At 45.0% G+C, this 24,000-nt stretch overlaps 1 protein-coding gene across 1 annotated transcript; it reads right to left on the reverse strand.

Annotated features, from left to right (window-relative positions):
- Positions 1-2,570: 2,570 nt before the first annotated feature.
- LOC128802284 (eukaryotic initiation factor 4A-I-like) lies at positions 2,571-23,643 on the reverse strand. Its single transcript, XM_053968568.1, has 7 exons — positions 23,574-23,643; positions 22,892-22,940; positions 21,245-21,377; positions 17,577-17,716; positions 9,890-10,058; positions 3,040-3,149; positions 2,571-2,582 (listed from the first exon to the last, which is right to left on the reverse strand). The coding sequence occupies exons 1-7, from the start codon at positions 23,594-23,596 to the stop codon at positions 2,571-2,573; spliced, it is 636 nt and encodes a 211-aa protein (XP_053824543.1). The 5' UTR covers positions 23,597-23,643.
- Positions 23,644-24,000: the final 357 nt, after the last annotated feature.

Here is a 24,000-nt window from a genome sequence, read left to right on the forward strand (position 1 = left end):
CCCAAAATCCTCCCAAAATCCCCAAAATTTTCCCAAAATTCTCCCCAAAATCTTCCCTAAAATCCCCCAAATTTTTGGAAAAACCCCCAAAATCCTCCCCAAAACCCCAAAAATTCTCCCAAAAACCCTCCCCAAAATCCCCCCAAATTTTTTTGGGGGAAAAAAATCCCAAAAATCCTCCCCAAAACCCCAAAATTTTGGGAGAAAAACCCCAAAAATCCTCCCAAAATCCCCAAAATTCTCCCAAAAATTCTCCCAAAAACCCCCAAAATCCCCCCAGATTTTTTTTGGGGGGAAAAATCCCCAAAATCCTCCCCAAAACCCCAAAATTTTAGGAAAAACCCCCAAAAATATTCCCAAAAATCCTCCCAAAATCCCCAAAATTCTCCCAAAAATCCTTCCCAAATCCCCCAAACTTTTGGAAAAACCCCCAGAAATCCTTCCCAAAATCCCCCCAAAATTTTTTTGGGAAAAAAATCCCAAAAATCCTCCTAAAAATCTTCCCCAAAATGCCCCAAATTTTTGGGAAAACCCCAAAAATCCTCCCAAAATCCCCAAAATTCTCCCAAAAATTCTCCCAAAAACCCCCAAAATCCCCCCAAGTTTTTTTGGGGGAAAAATCCCAAAAATCCTCCCCAAAACTCCAAAATTTTGGAAAAATCCCAAAAATCCTCCTAAAAATCCTTCCCAAAATCCCCCCAAATTTTGGGGAAGAACCCAAAAATTCTCCCAAAAAAATCCTCCTAAAAATCCTCCCCAAAATCCCCCAAATTTTTGGGAAAATCCCAAAAATCCCTCCAAAATCCCCAAAATTCTCCCAAAAATTTCCCCAAAAAGCTCCCAAAATCCCCAAAATTTTCCCAAAATTCTCCTCAAAATCTTCCCTAAAATCCCCCAAATTTTTGGGAAAATCCCAAAAATCCCCCCCAAAACCCCAAAATTCTCCCAAAAACCTCCCAAAAACCTCCCAAAATCCCCAAAAATTTCCCAAAATTCTCCTCAAAATCTTCCCTAAAATCCCCCAAATTTTTGGGAAAATCCCAAAATCCCCCCCAAATCCCCAAAATTCTCACAAAAATCCCCAAAATCCTCCCAAAAATCCCCAAAATTCTCCCAAAAATCCCCAAAATCCTCCCAAAACCCCCCCAAATTTTTGGAAAAACCCCCAAAATCCTCCCCAAAACCCCAAAAATTCTCCCAAAAATTTCCCCAAAAATCCCCAAAATCCTCCCAAAATCCCCAAAATTCTCCCAAAAATTTCCCCAAAAATCCCCAAAATGCTCCCAAAATCCCCAAAATTTTCCCAAAATTCTCCTCAAAATCTTCCCTAAAATCCCCCAAATTTTTGGGAAAATCCCAAAAATCCCCCCCAAATCCCCAAAATTCTCCCAAAAATCCCCAAAATCCTCCCAAAACCCCCAAAATTTTCCCAAAATTCTCCCCAAAATCCCCCCAAATTTTTGGAAAACCCCCCAAAATCCTCCCCAAAACCCCAAAAATTCTCCCAAAAACCCACCCCAAAATCCCCCCAAAATTTTTTTGGGGAAAAAAATCCCAAAAATCCTCCCCAAAACCCCCAAAATTTTAGGAAAAACCCCCAAAAATATTCCCGAAAATCCTCCTAAAATCCCCAAAATTCTCCCAAAAATCCTTCCCAAATCCCCCAAACTTTTGGAAAAACCCCAAAAATCCTCCCAAAAATCCCCAAAAATCCTCCCCAAAATCCCCAAAATCCTCCCCAAAATCCCCCCAAAATTTTTTGGGGGAAAAGAAATCCCAAAAATCCTCCCCCAAAACCCCAAAATTTTGGGAGAAAACCCCAAAAATCCTCCCAAAATCCCCAAAATCCCCCCAAAATTTTTTTTTTTGGGAAAAACCCCAAAAATACTCCCCAAAACTCCAAAATTTTGGAAAAATCCCAAAAATCCTCCTAAAAATCCTTCCCAAAATCCCCCCAAATTTTGGGGAAAAACCCAAAAATTCTCCCAAAAAAATCCTCCTAAAAATCCTCCCCAAAATGCCCCAAATTTTTGGGAAAATCCTCCCCAAATCCCCAAAATTCTCCCAAAAATTTCCCCAAAAATCCCCAAAATGCTCCCAAAATCCCCAAAATTTTCCCAAAATTCTCCTCAAAATCTTCCCTAAAATCCCCCAAATTTTTGGGAAAATCCCAAAAATCCCCCCCAAATCCCCAAAATTCTCCCAAAAATCCCCAAAATCCTCCCAAAACCCCCAAAAATTTCCCAAAATTCTCCTCAAAATCTTCCCTAAAATCCCCCAAATTTTTGGGAAAATCCCAAAATCCCCCCCAAATCCCCAAAATTCTCACAAAAATCCCCAAAATCCTCCCAAAATCCCCAAAATTCTCCCAAAAATCCCCAAAATCCTCCCAAAACCCCCCCAAATTTTTGGAAAAACCCCCAAAATCCTCCCCAAAACCCCAAAAATTCTCCCAAAAATTTTCCCAAAAATCCCCAAAATCCTCCCAAAATCCCCAAAATTCTCCCAAAAATTTCCCCAAAAATCCCCAAAATGCTCCCAAAATCCCCAAAATTTTCCCAAAATTCTCCTCAAAATCTTCCCTAAAATCCCCCAAATTTTTGGGAAAATCCCAAAAATCCCCCCCAAATCCCCAAAATTCTCCCAAAAATCCCCAAAATCCTCCCAAAACCCCCAAAATTTTCCCAAAATTCTCTCCAAAATCCCCCCAAATTTTTGGAAAAACCCCCAAAATCCTCCCCAAAACCCCAAAAATTCTCCCAAAAACCCTCCCCAAAATCCCCCCAAAATTTTTTTGGGGAAAAAAATCCCCAAAATCCTCCCCAAAACCCCCAAAATTTTGGGGAAAAACCCCCAAAAAAACCCAAACCGCCGTTACCCACCGCAGCCACCAGGGGGCGCCGCGCCCTCGCGTTTCGGGCCGAAATCCTCGCGTTTCGGGGCCGTTTTTTTTTGCTTTTTTTTTCCAATTTTTTTCCCAAATTTGGGGATTTTTGGGGATTTTTGGGGGGATTTTGGGGTGATTTGGGGTCCCCCCACCTGCGTGTTCCCGCTCAGCTTCTGGAAGATGTCGTAGATCTGATCCTTGAAGCCGCGGCTCAGCATCTCGTCGGCCTCGTCCAGCACGAACATCTTGATGAACTTTGGGGCTAAAAAGGGAGATTTTGGGAAAATTTGGAATTTTTGGGGGAAATTTTGGGAAAATTTGGGGGTTTTTGAGGGAAATTTTGGGAAAATTTGGGGGTTTTGGGGGAAATTTTGGGAAAATTTGGGAGTTTTGGGGGAAATTTTGGGAGAATTTGGGGGTTTTGGGGGAAATTTTGGGAAAATTTGGGAGTTTTGGGGGAAATTTTGGGAAAATTTGGGGGTTTTGGGGGAAATTTTGGGAAAATTCGGGCGTTTTTCAGAGGGTTTGGGGGTTTTAGGGAAGAAAAATGGGGATTTTTGGGGGGTTTTGAGAGATTTTGAGAGAATTTAGGGGAAATTTGGGGGATTTTGGGAAGATTTTGGGGGATTTGGGAAGATTTTGGGAGATTTTAGGAGAATTTTGGGGATTTTGGGAGGATTTTGAAAGATTTTAGGAGAATTTGGGGGATTTGGGGAGAATTTAGGGAAAATTTGGGAGATTTTAGAAGAATTTTGGGGAAAATTTGGGGATTTTGGGAGAATTCAGGGGAAATTTTGGGGATTTGGGGAAAATTTTGGGAGAATTTTGAGGAAACTTTGGGGATTTTAGGAGAATTTTGGAGATTTTGAGAAAATTTTGGGGATTTTGGTGAAATATAGGGAAATTTTGGGAAAATTTGGGAGAAGTTTGGAAGATTTTGGGAGAATTTTGGGAAAATTTGGGGGTTTTGGGGGAAATTTTGGGAAAATTTGGGGGTTTTGGGGGAAATTTTGGGAAAATTTGGGGGTTTTGGGGGAAATTTTGGGAAAATTTTGGGGGTTTTTGAGGGAAATTTTGGGAAAATTTGGGGTTTTGGGGGAAATTTTGGGGTTTTGGGGGAAATTTTGGGAAAATTTGGGGGTTTTGGAGGAAATTTTGGGAAAAATTTGGGGGTTTTGGGGGAAATTTTGGGAGAATATGGGTTTTTGGGGGAAATTTTGGGAAAAATTTGGGGGTTTTGGGGGAAATTTTGGGAGAATTTGGGGGTTTTGGGGGAAATTTTGGGAAAATTTGGGGGTTTTGGGGGAAATTCTGGGAAAATTCGGGCGTTTTTCAGAGGGTTTGGGGGTTTTAGGGAGGAAAAATGGGGATTTTGGGGGGATTTTGGGAGAATTTTGGGGAAATTTTGGGGATTTTGGGAAAATTTGGGGGTTTTTAGGAGAATTTTGGGGAAAATTTGGGGGTTTTTGGGAGAATTCAGGAGAACTTTTGGGGGAATTTTAAGAAAATTTTGGGGATTTTAGGAGGATTTTGAGAAATTTTTGGGAGATTTTGGGAAAATTTTTGGGGTGATTTTCCAGATTTTTTGGGTGATTTTTGGGGAGATTTTAGAGGTAATTTTTGGGGTGATTTTTGATTTTTTTGGGGTGATTTTGGGGTTTTTGGGGTGATTTTGGGATTTCTGGGGGATTTTGGAGATTTCTGGGGTGATTTTTGGGGAGACTTTGGGGTTTCTGGGTTGATTTTTCGGTTGATTTGGGGATTTTGGGGTGATTTTGGGATTTTGGGGTTGATTTTTGGGGTGATTTGGGGATTTCTGGGCTGATTTTTTGGGAGTTTTTGGGATTTTTGGGGAGATTTTCGGGTTTTTTGGGTGATTTTGGTTTTTGGGGGGGAGATTTGGGGTTTTTGGGTTGATTTTTGGGGAGATTTTGGGGTTTTGGGGAGATTTTGGGGTTTTTGGGGAATTTCGGGATTTTTTCGGGTGATTTTGGGGACATTTTGGGGATTTTTGGGGAGATTTTGGGGTTTTTGGGGAGATTTTGGGGTTTTTGGGGAATTTCGAGATTTTTTCGGGTGATTTTGGGGAGATTTTGGGTTTTTTTGGGGTGATTTTGGGGGGATTTTCGGTTTTTTTGGTTGATTTTTGGGGGATTTTGGGGTGATTTTGTGGGATTTTGGGGTTTTTTTTGGGTGATTTTTGGGGGATTTTGGGTTTTTTGGGGTGATTTTGGGGTTTTTGGGTTGATTTTTGGGGAGATTTTGGGATTTTTGGGGTGATTTTGGGGTTTTTGGATTGATTTTTGGGGAGATTTTGGGATTTTTTGGGTGATTTTGGGATTTCTGGGGTGATTTTTGGGGTGATTTTTGGGGGATTTTGGGCATTTTTTGGGTGATTTTTGGGGGATTTTGGGGTTTTGAGGGGATTTTGGGTTTTTTTTGGGTGATTTTGGGAGATTTTGGGATTTCTGGGTTGATTTTGGGGTGATTTTTTGGGAGATTTTGGGATTTTTGGGGTGATTTTTGGGGGATTTTGGGATTTCTGGGGTGATTTTTGGGGTGATTTTTTGGGTGATTTGGGGATTTCTGGGGTGATTTTTGGGTTGATTTTGGGTTTTTTTGGGTTTTTTTTGGGATTTTTGGGGTTTTTTGGGTGATTTTGGGGAATTTTGGATTTTTTGGGTGATTTTTGGGGGATTTTGGGTTTTTTGTGGTGATTTTTGGGGGATTTTGGTTTTTTTTGGGAGATTTTGGGGTTTTTTTGGGTGATTTTGGGGGGATTTTGGGGTTTTTTGGGTGATTTTGGGGAGATTTTGCGCTTTTTTGGGTGATTTTTGGGGGATTTTGGGGTTTTTTGGGTGATTTTTTGGGTGATTTGGGGATTTCTGGGGTGATTTTTGGGTTGATTTTGTGGTTTTTTGGGTTTTTTTTTGGGATTTTTTGGGTGATTTTGGGGTTTTTGGGGGGTTTTTTTGTGGGATTTCGGGTTTTTTTGGGTGATTTTGGGGGATTTCGGGGGTGATTTTGGGGTTTTTTTTGGGATTTTTTGGGATTTTTTTGGATGATTTTGGGGTTTTTGGGGTTTTTTTGTGGGATTTCGGGTTTTTTTGGGTGATTTTGGGGTTTTTTTGGGGATTTTTTGGGATTTTTTGGGTGCCCCCTCAGTCCTGGCGCTGATCAGCCCCCGGGGGTTTTTGGGGTCGGGGCCGGGCAGGACGCGGGGCCGGGACCCCCCCCCGGGGTCAGGTGACACGCAGCTCATCACAGGGGGGCCCAAAAAATCCCAAAATTCCCAAAAAAACCCAAATTCCCAAAAATCCCAATCCCAAAAAATGGGGCAACCCCAAAAAAATGGGGAAAAAATCCCAAAAATGGAGATTTTTAACCAAAAAATCCCAAATTTGGGATCGCTCCTGGGGGTCTGATCATTACAGGGGGATCCAAAATCCCAAAATTCCCAAAAAATCCCAAAATTCCCAAAAATCCCAAAATTCCCAATCCCAAAAAATGGGGGAAGCACAAAAAAAAAGGGGAAAAAATCCCAAAAATTGGAATTTTTTAACCAAAAAATCCCAAATTTGGGATCTCTTCTGGTGCTGAGATCATCACAGGGGGACCCAAAATCCCAAAATTCCCAAAAATCCCAAAATTCCCAAAAATCCCAAAATTCCCAATCCCAAAAAATGGGGCAACCCCAAAAAAATGGGGAAAAAATCCCAAAAATTGGAGATTTTTAACCAAAAAATCCCAAATTTGGGATCTCTTCTGGGGGTCTGATCATTACAGGGGGTCCCAAAAAATCCCAAAATTCCCAAAAATCCCAAAATTCCCAAAAATCCCAAAATTCCCAATCCCAAAAAATGGGGGAAGCACAAAAAAAATGGGGAAAAATCCCAAAAATGGAGATTTTTAACCAAAAAATCCCAAATTTGGGATCTTTTCTGGGGGTCTGATCATTACAGGAGGACCCAAAAAATCCCAAAATTCCCAAAAATCCCAAAATTCCCAAAAATCCCAAAATTCCCAATCCCAAAAAATGGGGGAAGCACAAAAAAATGGGGAAAAAATCCCCAAAAATTGAGATTTTTAACCAAAAAATCCCAAATTTGGGATCATCACAAGGGGTCCCAAAATCCCAAAAAATCCCAAAAAATCCCAAAATTCCCAAAAATCCCAAAAAACAGAAAAAAACCCCCAAATTAGAGAAAAAAAAAAACCCAAAAAATCAGAGAAAAAATCCCCAAAAATCGAGGAAAAAAACCCCAAAAATTCCAATTTTTGTGAACTAAAAATCCCAAATTTGGGACTTTCCACCCAAAAATCCCAAAATTGAGGAAAATCCCGGAATTTTCCCATTTTTGGCCTTTTTTAGCTCATTTTTTATGGGATTTTTTCCCATTTTTTCCCCATTTTTAATGAGATTTTTTCCCTTTTTTTTCCCCATTTTTTCCCATTTTTTCCCATTTTTAATGGGATTTTTCCCATTTTTTGCCCATTTTTAATGGGATTTTTTTCCCATTTTTCCCCATTTTTAATGGGATTTTTTCCCATTTTTTTCCCATTTTTAATGAGATTTTTTCCCATTTTTTTTCCCATTTTTAATGGGATTTTTCCCATTTTTCCCATTTTTAATGGGATTTTTTCCCATTTTTAATGGGATTTTTTCCCTTTTTTTCCCATTTTTAATGAGATTTTTTTCACTTTTTTCCCATTTTTTTCCCATTTTTCCCATTTTTTCCCATTTTTAATGAGATTTTTCCCATTTTTTTCCCATTTTTTTCCCATTTTTAATGAGATTTTCCCATTTTTTTCCCATTTTTTGCCCATTTTTAATGAGATTTTTCCCATTTTTTCCCATTTTTTATGAGATTTTTCCCATTTTTTCCCATTTTTTGCTTTTTTTTCCCATTTTTGGCCCATTGTTAATGGGACTTTTCCAATTTTTTCCCTTTTTTTCCCATTTTTCCCCCATTTTTAATGTGACTTTTATAATTTTTTTTCCGTTTTTTCCCATTTTTGGCCATTTTAAACCCATTTTTAATGGAGTTTTCCCATTTTTTACCATTTTTAGCCCATTTTTAATGGGATTTTTCCCATTTTTTTTCCCATTTTTAATGGGATTTTTTCCCATTTTTCCCCATTTTTAATGGGATTTTTTCCCATTTTTCCCATTTTTAATGGGATTTTTTCCCTTTTTTTCCCATTTTTAATGAGATTTTTTCACTTTTTTCCCATTTTTTTCCCATTTTTCCCATTTTTTCCCCATTTTTAATGAGATTTTTCCCATTTTTCCCATTTTTAATGGGATTTTTCCCATTTTTTTCCCATTTTTTTCCCATTTTTTGCCCATTTTTAATGAGATTTTCCCATTTTTTACCCATTTTTTACCCATTTTTAATGGGATTTTTCCCTTTTTTTCCCATTTTTAATGAGATTTTTTCACTTTTTTCCCATTTTTTTCCCATTTTTCCCATTTTTTCCCCATTTTTAATGAGATTTTTCCCATTTTTCCCATTTTTAATGGGATTTTTCCCATTTTTTTTCCCATTTTTAATGAGATTTTCCCATTTTTTACCCATTTTTTACCCATTTTTAATGAGATTTTTCCCATTTTTTTTTCCCATTTTTAATGGGATTTTTTTCCCATTTTTTCCCATTTTTAATGGGATTTTTCCCATTTTTTACCCATTTTTTATGAGATTTTTCCCATTTTTTTCCCCATTTTTAATGGGATTTTTTCCCATTTTTTCCCATTTTTTCCCATTTTTAATGGGATTTTTTTCCCATTTTTTCCCACTTTTAATGGGATTTTTTTCCCATTTTCCCCATTTTTTCCCATTTTTTCCCATTTTTTTCCCATTTTTAATGGGATTTTTCCCATTTTTTGCTATTTTCAGCTCAATTTTAATGAGATTTTTGCCTTTTTGTGCCATTTTTTCCCGTTTTTTGCCATTTTTAACTCACTTTTAATGGGATTTTTGTCACTTTTTTCCCCATTTTTTTCCCATTTTCCCCATTTTTAATGCGACTTTTCCCATTTTTTCAATTTTTCCCATTTTTAGCCCATTTTTAATGGAATTTTTACCATTCTTTTCCCATTTTTTCCCATTTTTTGCCATTTTTACCCCACTTTTAATGGGATTTTTTTCCATTTTTAATGGAATTTTCCCCATTTTCCCCATTTTTTGCCATTTTTAGCCCATTTTTAATGGGATTTTCCCCATTTTTTTGCCATTTTCCCCATTTTTTGCCATTTTTTGTCATTTTTAGCCCATTTTAAGCGAGATTTTTCCCATTTTTAGCCCATTTTTAATGGGATTTTTGCCACTTTTTTGCCCTTTTTCCCCATTTTGTGCCATTTTTGGCCAATTTTAGCTCATTTTTAATGGGATTTTTGTCACTTTTTTCCCATTTTTTCCCATTTTTTCCCCATTTTTAATGCGACTTTTCCCATTTTTTTTCCATTTTTAGCTCATTTTTAATGGAATTTTTACCATTCTTTTCCCATTTAAATCCCATTTTTAGCCCATTTTTAACGGGATTTTTCCCATTTTTCCCCATTTTTGGCTCCCCCAGGGGGTCCCTTTGGGGTTTTCGAGGGTGCCGATCCCATTTTTGGGGTGAATTTTGGGTTTTTTGGGGTCACTCACACAGGTAGCGCCGCTTGAGCCCTCCCTGAGCCCATTTAAATCCCATTTTTCCCATTTTTAGCCCATTTTGAACGGGATTTTTCCCATTTTTGGCTCCCCCAGGGGGTCCCTTTGGGGTTTTCGGGGTGGCCGATCCCATTTTTGGGGTGAATTTTGGGTTTTTTGGGGTCACTCACACAGGTAGCGCCGCTTGAGCCCTCCCTGAGCCCATTTAAATCCCATTTTTCCCATTTTTAGCCCATTTTGAACGGGATTTTTCCCATTTTTGGCTCCTCTGAGGGGTCCCTTTGGGGTTTTCGAGGGTGCCGATCCCATTTTTGGGGTGAATTTTGGGTTTTTTGGGGTCACTCACACAGGTAGCGGCGGTTGAGCATGTCGAAGACGCGCCCCGGCGTCCCCACCACGACGTGCGGCGCCTCCAGCTGCAGCTTCTGCACCTCGGCCCGGACGTTGGTGCCGCCGATGCAGGCGTGGCACGAGGCCCCCATGTAGTCCCCGAGGGCCATCACCACCTTCTGGATCTGTGACGTCATCGGTGACATCATCAGTGATGTCATCGGGAGAAAATACAGTCCAAAAACCCCAAAATTCCCACTCAAATCCCATTAAAAACCCCAAAATCCCATTTAAAATTCCCATTTTTGATGCCCCCCATGTAGTCCCCGAGGGCCATCAGCAGCTTCTGGATCTGTGACGTCATCGGTGATGTCATCAATGACAACATAAATAGAAAAAGCAGCCCAACAACCCCAAAATCCCCGCTCAAATCCCATAAAAAACCCCCAAAATCCCATTATAAATTCCCATTTTTGAGGCCCCCATGTAGTCCCCGAGGGCCATCAGCACCTTCTGGATCTGTGACGTCATCGGTGATGTCATAAATAGAAAATACAGCCCAAAAAACCCCAAAATCCCCACTCAAATCCCATTAGAAACGTGACAATCCCATTTAAAAACCCAAAATCCCATTTAAAATTCCCATTTTTGATGCCCCCCATGTAGTCCCCGAGGGCCATCAGCAGCTTCTGGATCTGTGACGTCATCGGTGATGTCATCAATGACAACATAAATAGAAAAAGCAGCCCAACAACCCCAAAATCCCCGCTCAAATCCCATAAAAAACCCCCAAAATCCCATTATAAATTCCCATTTTTGAGGCCCCCATGTAGTCCCCGAGGGCCATCAGCACCTTCTGGATCTGTGACGTCATCGGTGATGTCATAAATAGAAAATACAGCCCAAAAAACCCCAAAATCCCCGCTCAAATCCCATAAAAAACCCAAAAATCCCATTAAAAACCCCAAAATCCCATTAAAAATTCCCATTTTTGAGGCCCCCATGTAGTCCCCGAGGGCCATCAGCACCTTCTGGATCTGTGATGTCATCAGTGACATCATCAGTGATGTCATAATTGGAAAAAGCAGCCCCAAAAGCCCCAAATCCCCTCTCAAATCCCATAAAAAACCCAAAAATCCCATTAAAAATTCCCATTTTTGAGGCCCCCATGTAGTCCCCGAGGGCCATCAGCACCTTCTGGATCTGTGACGTCATCGGTGATGTCATAGATAGAAAATACAGCCCAAAAAACCCCAAAATCCCCGCTCAAATCCCATTAAAAACCCCAAAATCCCATTAAAAACCCCAAAATCCCATTTAAAATTCCCATTTTTGAGCCCCCCATGTAGTCCCCGAGGGCCATCAGCACCTTCTGGATCTGTGATGTCATCGGTGACATCATCAGTGATGTCATAGGTAGAAAATACAGCCCAAAAAAAACCAAAATCCCCACTCAAATCCCATTAAAAACCCCAAAATCCCATTTAAAATTCCCATTTTTGAGACCCCCATATAGTTCCCGAGGGCCATCAGCACCTTCTGGATCTGTGATGTCATCGGTGATGTCATAGAGAGAAAATACAGCCCAAAAAAAACCAAAATCCCCACTCAAATCCCATAAAAAACCCAAAAATCCCATAAAAAACCCCAAAATCCCATTTAAAATTCCCATTTTTGAGACCCCCATGTAGTCCCCGAGGGCCATCACCACCTTCTGGATCTGTGACGTCATCGGTGACATCATCAGTGATGTCATCGGGAGAAAATACAGCCCAAAAAACCCCAAAATCCCCGCTCAAATCCCATAAAAAACCCAAAAATCCCATAAAAAACCCCAAAATCCCATTAAAAATTCCCATTTTTGAGACCCCCATGTAGTCCCCGAGGGCCATCACCACCTTCTGGATCTGTGACGTCATTGGTGACATCATCAGTGATGTCATCGGGAGAAAATACAGCCCAAAAAACCCCAAAATCCCCGCTCAAATCCCATAAAAAACCCCAAAAATCCCATTAAAAACCCCAAAATCCCATTAAAAATTCCCATTTTTGAGGCCCCCATGTAGTCCCCGAGGGCCATCAGCACCTTCTGGATCTGTGACGTCATCGGTGATGTCATAAATAGAAAAAACAGCCCAAAAAACCCCAAAATCCCCGCTCAAATCCCACAAAAAATGTTAAAATCCCATTAAAAACCCCAATAAAATCCCCAATTCCAGCACTCAAATTCAGTCCCCGAGGGCCATCAGCACCTTCTGGATCTGTGATGTCATCGGTGATGTCATAGATAGAAAAAGCAGCCCAAAAAACCCCAAATCCCCGCTCAAATCCCATTAAAAAACCCCAAAAAATTCCCCAAAAAAACCCCAAAAATACCCAAAAAAACCCCAAAAAATCCCCCAAAAAAACCCAAAAAAATCCACCCCCAAAAAAACCCCAAAAAATCCCCCCAAAAAAACCCAAAAAAACCCCCAAAAAACCCCAAAAATCCCCCCAAAAAACCCCAAAAATACCCAAAAAACCCCAAAAAATGCCCCAAAAAAACCCAAAAAATCCCCCCAAAAAAACCCCAAAAATACCCAAAAAATCCCAAAAAAACTGAAAAAAATCCCCCCAAAAAAACCAAAAAAATCCCCCAAAAAAACCCAAAATCCCCCAAAAAAACACCAAATACCAAAAATCCCCCCAAAGTCCCCCAAAAAATCCCCCAAAAAAGCCCAAATAATCCCAAAAAAATCCCCCAAAAAAACCCCAAAAATACCCAAAAATCCCCAAAAACCCCCAAAAAAAGCCCCAAAAAATCCCCCAAAAAAACCCCAAAAATACCCAAAAAAACCCCAAAAAAAGCCCCCAAAAATCCCCCCAAAAAACCCCAAAAATACCCAAAAAATCCCCCAAACAAGCCCCAAAAAATCCCAAAAAAAAACCCAAAAAAAACCCCAAAAAACCCCAAAAATACCAAAAATCCCCCCAAAAACCCCCCAAAAAAACCCCAAAAATACCCAAAAAATCCCAAAAAAAAACCCCAAAAAATCCCCCAAAAAAACCCCAAAAAAATCCCTCCAAAAAAACCCCAAAAATACCCAAAAAATCCCAAAAAACCCCCAAAAAATCCCAAAAAAAAACCCCAAAAAACCCCAAAAAAACCCCAAAAAATCCCAAAAATCCCCCCAAAAAAACCCCAAAAATACCCAAAAAACCCCAAAAAATGCCCCAAAAAAACCCAAAAAATCCCCCAAAAAAACCCCAAAAATACCCAAAAAATCCCAAAAAAAAACCCCAAAAAATCCCCCAAAAAAACCCAAAAAATCCCCCAAAAAAACCCAAAATCCCCCAAAAAAACACCAAATACCAAAAATCCCCCCAAAGTCCCCCAAAAAATCCCCCAAAAAAGCCCAAATAATCCCAAAAAAATCCCCCAAAAAAACCCCAAAAATACCCAAAAAATCCCCAAAAAAACCCCAAAAAAAGCCCCAAAAAATCCCCCGAAAAAACCCCAAAAATACCCAAAAATCCCCCAAAAAAGCCCCAAAAAATCCCAAAAAAAAACCCAAAAAAAACCCCAAAAAACCCCAAAAATACCAAAAATCCCCCAAAAAACCCCCAAAAAAACCCCAAAAATACCCAAAAAATCCCAAAAAAAAACCCCAAAAAATCCCCCAAAAAAACCCCAAAAAAATCCCTCCAAAAAAACCCCAAAAATACCCAAAAAATCCCAAAAAACCCCCAAAAAATCCCAAAAAAAAAACCCAAAAAACCCCAAAAAACCCCAAAAAATCCCAAAAATCCCCCCAAAAACCCCCAAAAAACCCCAAAAAAACTCAAAAAATCCCCCCAAAAAAACCCCAAAATACCCAAAAAATCCCAAAAAAAACCCCAAAAAATCCCCCAAAAAAACCCTAAAAAAATCCCCCAAAAAAACCCCAAAAATCCCCCCAAAAAAACACCAAATACCAAAAATCCCCCCAAAGTCCCCCAAAAAATCCCCCAAAAAAGCCCAAATAATCCCAAAAAATCCCCAAAAAAACCCCAAAAATACCCAAAAAATCCCCAAAAAAACCCCAAAAAAAGCCCCAAAAAATCCCCCAAAAAAACCCCAAAAAACCCAAAAAATCCCCCAAAAAAGCCCCAAAAAATCCCAAAAAAAAACCCAAAAAAAAACCCCAAAAAACCCCAAAAATACCAAAAATCCCCCAAAAACCCCCCAAAAAAACCCCAAAAATACCCAAAAAATCCCAAAAAAAAACCCCAAAAAATCCCCCAAAAAAAACCCCAAAAAAATCCCTCCAAAAAAACCCCAAAAATACCCAAAAAATCCCAAAAAACCCCCAAAAAATCCCAAAAAAAACCCCAAAAAACCCCAAAAAACCCCCAAAAAATCCCAAAAATCCCCCCAAAAAAACCCCAAAAATACCCAAAAAATGCCCCAAACAAGCCCCAAAAAATCCCAAAAAAACCCCCAAAAAAACCCCAAAAATACCCAAAAAACCCCAAAAAATCCCCCAAAAAAACTCAAAAAATCCCCCCAAAAAAACCCCAAAATACCCAAAAAATCCCAAAAAAAAACCCCAAAAAATCCCCCAAAAAAACCCAAAAAATCCCCCAAAAAAACCCCAAAAATCCCAAAAATCCCCCCAAAAATCCCCCAAATCCCCGCCCCCCGCAGGTTTTGCCCCTCCCCCTGGGGGCTGCGATGACGTCATCGCTGACGTCACGGCTGCGGTCAGCGTGTGCCCCAGGCATGAACCAGTTTGGGCACGGCGCCGCACTGGGATGAACTGGGAGCTGCTCTGCCCCCGCCGGATTCGGGACCGGGGCCAGCGCGCCCCGCCCTGCCCAGGCGGCGGGGGCTGCGCGCGCCGCTTTATACTGGTTTATACTGGTTTATACTGGTGTGGACCGGTACGGACCGGTTTGGAATGGTTTGTACTGGTTTGGAATGGTTTACACTGGTTTGGAATGGTTTATACTGGTTTGGAATGGTTTACACTGGTTTGGAATGGTTTACACTGGTTTGGAATAGTTTATACTGGTTTAGAATGGTTTATACTGGTTTATACTGGTTTGGAATGGTTTATACTGGTTTGGAATGGTTTACACTGGTTTGGAATGGTTTATACTGGTTTGGAATGGTTTACACTGGTTTGGAATGGTTTATACTGGTTTGGAATGGTTTATACTGGTTTGGAATGGTTTATACTGGTTTGGAATGGTTTACACTGGTTTGGAATGGTTTGTACTGGTTTGGAATGGTTTATACTGGTTTGGAATGGTTTATACTGGTTTATACTGGTGTGGACCGGTACGGACCGGTTTGGAATGGTTTGTACTGGTTTGGAATGGTTTATACCGGTTTGGAATGGTTTATACTGGTTTATACTGGTTTGGAATGGTTTGGACCGGTACGGACTGGTTTGGAATGGTTTGTACTGGTTTGGAATGGTTTATACTGGTTTATACTGGTTTGGAATGGTTTATACTGGTTTGGAATGGTTTACACTGGTTTGGAATGGTTTATACTGGTTTGGAATGGTTTACACTGGTTTGGAATGGTTTATACTGGTTTGGAATGGTTTATACTGGTTTGGAATGGTTTACACTGGTTTGGAATGGTTTATACTGGTTTATACTGGTTTATACTGGTGTGGACCGGTACAGACCGGTTTGGAATGGTTTATACTGGTTTAGAATGGTTTATACTGGTTTGGAATGGTTTGTACTGGTTTATACTGGTTTGGAATGGTTTATACTGGTTTGGAATAGTTTATACTGGTTTATACTGGTTTGGAATGGTTTATACTGGTTTATACTGGTTTGGAATGGTTTATACTGGTTTATACTGGTTTGGAATGGTTTGGACCGGTACGGACTGGTTTGGAATGGTTTATACTGGTTTAAACTGGTTTGGAATGGTTTATACTGGTTTGAAATGGTTTATACTGGTTTGGAATGGTTTATACTGGTTTGGAATGGTTTGGAATGGTTTACACTGGTTTAAACTGGTTTGGAATGGTTTATACTGGTTTGGAATGGTTTATACTGGTTTATACTGGTTTGGAATGGTTTATACTGGTTTGGAATGGTTTACACTGGTTTGGAATGGTTTATACTGGTTTGGAATGGTTTATACTGGTTTATACTGGTTTGGAAGGGTTTATACTGGTTTGGAATGGTTTATACTGGTTTATATTGGTTTATACTGGTTTGGAATGGTTTATACTGGTTTATACTGGTTTGGAATGGTTTATACTGGTTTATATTGGTTTATACTGGTTTGGAATGGTTTATACTGGTTTATACTGGTTTGGAATGGTTTATACTGGTTTGGAATGGTTTACACTGGTTTGGAATGGTTTATACTGGTTTGTACTGGTTTGGAATGGTTTATACTGGTTTGGAATGGTTTATACTGGTTTATACTGGTTTGGAATGGTTTATACTGGTTTGGAATGGTTTATACTGGTTTATACTGGTGTGGACCGGTACGGACCGGTTTGGAATGGTTTGTACTGGTTTGGAATGGTCTATACTGGTTTGGAATGGTTTATACTGGTTTATACTGGTATGGACTGGTACAGACCGGTTTGGAATGGTTTGGAATGGTTTATACTGGTTTATACTGGTTTGGAATGGTTTATACTGGTTTGGAATGGTTTACACTGGTTTGGAATGGTTTATACTGGTTTGGAATGGTTTACACTGGTTTGGAATGGTTTATACTGGTTTGGAAGGGTTTATACTGGTTTGGAATGGTTTATACTGGTTTGGAATGGTTTATACTGGTTTATACTGGTTTGGAAGGGTTTATACTGGTTTGGAATGGTTTATACTGGTTTGGAATGGTTTATACTGGTTTATACTGGTTTGGAAGGGTTTATACGGGTTTGGAATGGTTTATACTGGTTTATACTGGTTTGGAGCCATTAACACTGGGTTATACTGGTTTGTACTGGTTTGGAGCCATTAAGACCAGGTTATACTGGTTTATACTGGTTTGGTGTCAATAACACTGGGTTATACTGGTTTATACTGGTTTGGAGCCATTAAGACCGGGTTATACTGGTTTATACTGGTTTGGTGTCAATAACACTGGGTTATACTGGTTTATACTGGTTTGGAGCCATTAAGACTGGGTTATACTGGTTTATACTGGTTTGGTGTCAATAACACTGGGTTATACTGGTTTATACTGGTTTGGAGCCATTAAGACTGGGTTATACTGGTTTATACTGGTTTGGAGCCATTAAGACCAGCTAATACTGGTTTATACTGGTTTGGTGTTACTGACACTGGCCTATACCGGTTCATACTGGTCCAAACTGGTTTATACTGGTCCCTGCACAGGCACACCACCCTCCCCCAGCAGCCACCAGGGGGCGCTCTCCACCTGTCCCCGCCCCTCCAGACTGGTTTGAACTGGTTTGAACTGGTCCAAACCACTCCAGAATGGTTTCTACTGGTCCAACCCGGTTTATACCAGTCCTAACTGGTCCAAACTGGTTTATACTGGTTTATACTGGTTCATACTGGTCCCTGCACAGGCGCACCACCCTCCCCTACCAACCACTAACACCTGTCCCCGCCCCTCCAGACTGGTTTGTACTGGTTTGAACTGGTCAGAACCCCCCCAAACCGGCTGGTACCGGTCCATACTGGTTTATACTGGTCCATACTGGTTTATACTGGTTTATACTGGTTCATACCTGCTGGGCCAGCTCGCGGGTGGGGGCCAGCACGAGCGCCTGCGTGGCCTTGAGCTCCAGCTCCACCTGCTGCAGGATGGAGATGGCGAAGGTGGCGGTTTTACCTGTGCCCGACTGCGCCTGCGCGATGACGTCATAACCTGCGGACACAGGTGAGACAGGTGTGTCAGCACAGGTGTGTCAGCACAGGTGTGACCTGTGCCCAACTGCGCCTGCGCGATGACGTCATAACCTGGGGACACAGGTGAGACAGGTGTGTCAGCACAGGTGTGTCAGCACAGGTGTGACCTGTGCCCGACTGCGCCTGCGCGATGACGTCATAACCTGCGACAGGTGAACACAGACAGGTGTGTCACAGGTGTGTCAGCACCAGGTTTTACCTGTGCCCGACTGCGCCTGCGCGATGACGTCATAACCTGAGGACACAGGTGAGATAGGTGTGTCAGCACAGGTGTGTCACAGGTGTGTGTGTGCCTACAGGTGTGTCATAGGCGTGTCAGCACAGGTGTGTCAGCACAGGTGTGTCAGCACAGGTGTGTCAGCACAGGTGTGACCTGTGCCCGACTGCGCCTGCGCGATGACGTCATAACCTGGGGACACAGGTGAGACAGGTGTGTCAGCACAGGTGTGACCTGTGCCCGACTGCGCCTGCGCGATGACGTCATAACCTGCGACAGGTGAACACAGACAGGTGTGTCAGCACAGGTGTGTGTGTGTCCCTACAGGTGTGTCACAGGTGTGTCAGCACAGGTGTGTGTGTGTCCCTACAGGTGTGTCACAGGCGTGTCAGCACAGGTGTGTGTGTGTCCCTACAGGTGTGTCAGCACAGGTGTGTCAGCACAGGTGTGTGTGTGTCCCTACAGGTGTGGCACAGGTGTGTCAGCACAGGTGTGTCAGCACAGGTGTGTCAGCACAGGTGTGACCTGTGCCCGACTGCGCCTGCGCGATGACGTCATAACCTGAGGACACAGGTGAGATAGGTGTGTCAGCACAGGTGTGTCACAGGTGTGTGTGTGCCTACAGGTGTGTCATAGGCGTGTCAGCACAGGTGTGTCAGCACAGGTGTGTCAGCACAGGTGTGTCAGCACAGGTGTGACCTGTGCCCGACTGCGCCTGCGCGATGACGTCATAACCTGGGGACACAGGTGAGACAGGTGTGTCAGCACAGGTGTGACCTGTGCCCGACTGCGCCTGCGCGATGACGTCATAACCTGCGACAGGTGAACACAGACAGGTGTGTCAGCACAGGTGTGTGTGTGTCCCTACAGGTGTGTCACAGGTGTGTCAGCACAGGTGTGTGTGTGTCCCTACAGGTGTGTCACAGGCGTGTCAGCACAGGTGTGTGTGTGTCCCTACAGGTGTGTCAGCACAGGTGTGTCAGCACAGGTGTGTGTGTGTCCCTACAGGTGTGGCACAGGTGTGTCAGCACAGGTGTGTCAGCACAGGTGTGTCAGCACAGGTGTGACCTGTGCCCGACTGCGCCTGCGCGATGACGTCATAACCTGGGGACACAGGTGAGACAGGTGTGTCAGCACAGGTGTGACCTGTGCCCGACTGCGCCTGCGCGATGACGTCATAACCTGCGACAGGTGAACACAGACAGGTGTGTCAGCACAGGTGTGTGTGTGTCCCTACAGGTGTGTCACAGGTGTGTCAGCACAGGTGTGTGTGTGTCCCTACAGGTGTGTCACAGGCGTGTCAGCACAGGTGTGTGTGTGTCCCTACAGGTGTGTCAGCACAGGTGTGTCAGCACAGGTGTGTGTGTGTCCCTACAGGTGTGGCACAGGTGTGTCAGCACAGGTGTGTGTGTGTCCCTACAGGTGTGGCACAGGTGTGTCAGCACAGGTGTGTGTGTGTCCCTACAGGTGTGGCACAGGTGTGTCAGCACAGGTGTGTCAGCACAGGTGTGTCAGCACAGGTTTTACCTGTGCCCGACTGCGCCTGCGCGATGACGTCATAACCTGCGACAGGTGAACAGACAGGTGTGTCAGCACAGGTGTGTCAGCACAGGTGTGTGTGTGTCCCTACAGGTGTGTCACAGGTGTGTCAGCACAGGTGTGTGTGTGTGTGTGTGTCCCTACAGGTGTGTCAGCACAGGTGTGTGTGTGTGTGTGTGTCCCTACAGGTGTGTCAGCACAGGTGTGTCAGCACAGGTGTGTGTGTGTGTGTGTGCGTGTGTGTCCCTACAGGTGTGTCAGCACAGGTGTGTCAGCACAGGTGTGTGAGCACAGGTGTGACCTGTGCCCGACTGCGCCTGCGCGATGATGTCATAACCTGGGGACACAGGTGAGATACGTGTGTCAGCACAGGTGTGTCACAGGTGTGTGTGTGCCTACAGGTGTGTCAGCACAGGTGTGTCACAGGTGTGTGTGTGCCTACAGGTGTGTCAGCACAGGTGTGTCACAGGTGTGTGTGTGCCTACAGGTGTGTCAGCACAGGTGTGTCACAGGTGTGTGTGTGCCTACAGGTGTGTCACAGGTGTGTCAGCACAGGTGTGTCACAGGTGTGTGTCACAGGTGTGTGTGTGTCCCCACAGGTGTGCACTGGGAGCACTGGGGCTCTACCTACCTATACTGGTTTATACTGGTCACACCTGCCCAGGTGTTCCCAGGTGTGCCCAGGTGAGGTTACCTTTGATGCACGGCAGGATGGCTCTGCTGGATGGCCGAGGGTTTCTCGAAGCCGTGGGCTGTACTGGGAGCACTGGGGCTGTACTGGTCTATACTGGTCTATACTGGGATGGGTCCCACACACCTGCCCAGGTGTTCCCAGGTGTTCCCAGGTGTTCCCAGGTGTTCCCAGGTGTGCCCAGGTGTGCCCAGGTGAGGTTACCTTTGATGCATGGCAGGATGGCTCTGCTGGATGGCCGAGGGTTTCTCAAAGCCGTGGTCTGGTCTATACTGGAGGTTACTGGTCTATACTGGTTCATACTGGGACGGGTCCCACACACCTGCCCAGGTGTTCCCAGGTGTGCCCAGGTGTGCCCAGGTGAGGTTACCTTTGATGCACGGCAGGATGGCTCTCTGCTGGATGGCCGAGGGTTTCTCGAAGCCGTGGGCTGTACTGGGGGTTACTGGTCTATACTGGTCTATACTGGGATGGGTCCCACACACCTGCCCAGGTGTTCCCAGGTGTTCCCAGGTGTGCCCAGGTGAGGTTACCTTTGATGCAGGGCAGGATTGCCCGTTGCTGGATGGCCGAGGGTTTCTCGAAGCCGTGGGCTGTACTGGGGGCACTGAGGCTATACTGGTCTATACTGGTTTATACTGGTTTGAACTGGTCACACCTGCCCAGGTGTTCCCAGGTGTGCCCAGGTGTGCCCAGGTGTTCCCAGGTGAGGTTACCTTTGATGCACGGCAGGATTGCCCGTTGCTGGATGGCCGAGGGTTTCTCGAAGCCGTGGGCTGTACTGGGGGTTACTGGTCTATACTGGTTCATACTGGGACGGGTCCCACACACCTGCCCAGGTGTGCCCAGGTGTTCCCAGGTGTGCCCAGGTGAGGTTACCTTTGATGCAGGGCAGGATGGCTCTGCTGGATGGCCGAGGGTTTCTCGAAGCCGTGGTCTATACTGGGGGTTACTGGTCTATACTGGGATGGGTCCTGCACACCTGCCCAGGTGTTCCCAGGTGTGCCCAGGTGTTCCCAGGTGTGCCCAGGTGAGGTTACCTTTGATGCAGGGCAGGATGGCTCTCTGCTGGATGGCCGAGGGTTTCTCGAAGCCGTAGGCGTAGATCCCGCGCAGCAGCGCCTCCGACAGGTTCATCTCGTCAAAGCTGTCCACAACCTCGTGCCAGTTACTCTGCACCAGTACAGACCAGTACGGACCAGTAAGGACCAGTACAGACCAGTACAGACCAGTACAGACCAGTACGGACCAGTAAGGACCAGTAAGGACCAGTACAGACCGGTACAGACCAATATAGAACAGTACGGACCAGTACAGACCAGTACAGACCAGTATGGACCAGTATGGACCAGTACGGACCAGTACAGACCAGTACAGACCAGTACAGACCAGTATGGACCAGTATGGACCAGTACAGACCAGTACAGACCAGTACAGACCAGTATGGACCAGTAAGGACCAGTACGGACCAGTACTGGGCCCCGTGGCCTGCGACAGACTGGTACAAACTGGTACAAACTGGTACAAACCGGAACAATCCCAGTCCATCCCAGTATGGCCCTGACCCCTCCCAGTTTGATTTAACCCCTCCCAGTCCCTCCCAGTTTGATTTAACCCTTCCCAGTTTGATTTAACCCTTCCCAGTTTGATTTAACCCCTCCCAGTTTGATTTAACCCTTCCCAGTCCATCCCAGTTTGATTTAACCCCTCCCAGTCCCTCCCAGTTTGATTTAACCCTTCCCAGTTTGATTTAACCCTTCCCAGTTTGATTTAACCCCTCCCAGTTTGATTTAACCCTTCCCAGTCCATCCCAGTTTGATTTAACCCCTCCCAGTCCCTCCCAGTTTGATTTAACCCTTCCCAGTTTGATTTAACCCTTCCCAGTTTGATTTAACCCTTCCCAGTCCATCCCAGTTTGATCCCAGTCCCTCCCAGTTTGATCCCAGTCCATCCCAGTTTGATTTAACCCCTCCCAGTCCCTCCCAGTTTGATTTTAACCCTTCCCAGTCCCTCCCAGTTTGATTTAACCCTTCCCAGTTTGATTTAACCCTTCCCAGTCCCTCCCAGTTTGATTTAACCCTTCCCAGTTTGATTTAACCCCTCCCAGTCCCTCCCAGTTTGATTTAACCCTTCCCAGTTTGATTCCAGCTCCTCCCAGTCCCTCCCAGTTTGATTTAACCCTTCCCAGTTTGATTTAACCCTTCCCAGTTTGATTTAACCCTTCCCAGTCCATCCCAGTTTGATTTAACCCTTCCCAGTTTGATTTAACCCCTCCCAGTCCATCCCAGTTTGATTTAACCCCTCCCAGTCCATCCCAGTTTGATTTAACCCTTCCCAGTTTGATTTAACCCTTCCCAGTCCATCCCAGTTTGATTTAACCCCTCCCAGTTTGATCCCAGTCCATCCCAGTTTGATTTAACCCCTCCCAGTCCATCCCAGTTTGATTTAACCCTTCCCAGTTTGATTTAACCCTTCCCAGTTTGATTTAACCCCTCCCAGTTTGATTTAACCCTTCCCAGTCCATCCCAGTTTGATTTAACCCCTCCCAGTCCCTCCCAGTTTGATTTAACCCTTCCCAGTTTGATTTAACCCTTCCCAGTTTGATTTAACCCCTCCCAGTTTGATTTAACCCTTCCCAGTTTGATTTAACCCCTCCCAGTTTGATTTAACCCTTCCCAGTTCCTGACCTCGATGACCCCGTCCGGCTCCATCCCCTCGGGGCCGCTCTCGCGAGATCTGTCGGGGTTCGGGGGGTAGGGCTGTTAAACCGCGCCGCCGTGACGTCACCGCCCCGTGTCGTGACGTCACCGCCGCCCTATCGCGACATTCCCGCGCCTTTTCCCCCCCCCTCCCGCCCACGTGACCGGAAGCGGCGCCGAGCCCTTCCCCCCTCCCCCACTCCGACCACGCGGCGCCACCGGAAGTCGCGCCGTGAAGGCGAAGCTCCGCCCACTTCCGGTCCCCCCGCCACCAACCGGCCAATCCGCGCGCCGCGCGTGACGTCACCGCGCCCGCCGTGGGAGGAGGGGGGGGGGAACAATGGAGGCGCGCGCGCGGCGCCGACCACGTGGGGCGAGGGGTGGGGGTGGGGGGGAAGAATTAAAAAAAAAAGGCGGAAAAACGGCAAAAAAACGGGAAAAAAAGCGGCGGAAAACCCCGCGGGGCGGCGGGGAGCGGCGAAAAAGCGCCGGGCTCCCCTCAGAAAATCGCGAAATCGCCGCCATTCCCTCCCCTCTCCCCACATACATCCGACCCTCCCCTCACGCGGGGGTCGCGCGTCCCTTCCCTCCCCCCCGTGGGCACCTCCGGCGGTCCCGGCGCCCCCCCCCCCCCCCCCCCCGCCGCCCCCGGTATCGCCCCGTGTCGCACCGGCTGTCGTGACTCGCCGACATCGCCGCGCTCCGCTCTCGCCCCCCCCCCGCCCGGCGCCGCCTTAAGAAGCGCCCAGGCCGCGCCTCCCCCCTGCGCCGCCATTGGTCCGCTCCGCCCCCGCGGCCACGCCCCCGCCGCGCGCCCATTGGCTGCGAGCCGCGCGGGTCCGGGCGGGGCCACGCCCCCTCTTCATTGTCTCAATGAGCGCGCGGCGCGGGGGGCGTGGTCAGGGCGGACCAAGTGCTGGCGGAGGGGAGGGGGGGTTCGGGCGTCCCCCTCCCCCACACACACACATGGAACAGGCCAAAATGGAATGGGGGGAAGGGGGGAGGGGAGGCCCCAAAAAAAGGGGGAGGGGCTCTTAAAGGGGCCGCGCACCGGAATTGAGCGGGAGGGGGGAGGGGAGGGAGGGATGGCGCCCCTC

The sequence above is a fragment of the Vidua chalybeata genome, chromosome 36 (genome assembly GCF_026979565.1).
Source record: "Vidua chalybeata isolate OUT-0048 chromosome 36, bVidCha1 merged haplotype, whole genome shotgun sequence".
In the NCBI taxonomy this organism is placed as follows: domain Eukaryota; kingdom Metazoa; phylum Chordata; class Aves; order Passeriformes; family Viduidae; genus Vidua; species Vidua chalybeata.

Excerpts from the sequence above, each read along its gene's own strand:
- LOC128802284 (XM_053968568.1), bottom strand. The coding sequence starts at position 23,596 with ATGTCGGCGAGTCACGACAGCCG. Across the intron at positions 22,941-23,573 it reads TCGGCGAGTCACGACAGCCG|ATCTCGCGAGAGCGGCCCCG; the intron begins GTGCGACACGGG and ends GAACCCCGACAG. Across the intron at positions 10,059-17,576 it reads CCCGCGAGCTGGCCCAGCAG|ATCCAGAAGGTGGTGATGGC; the intron begins GTATGAACCAGT and ends ATGACGTCACAG.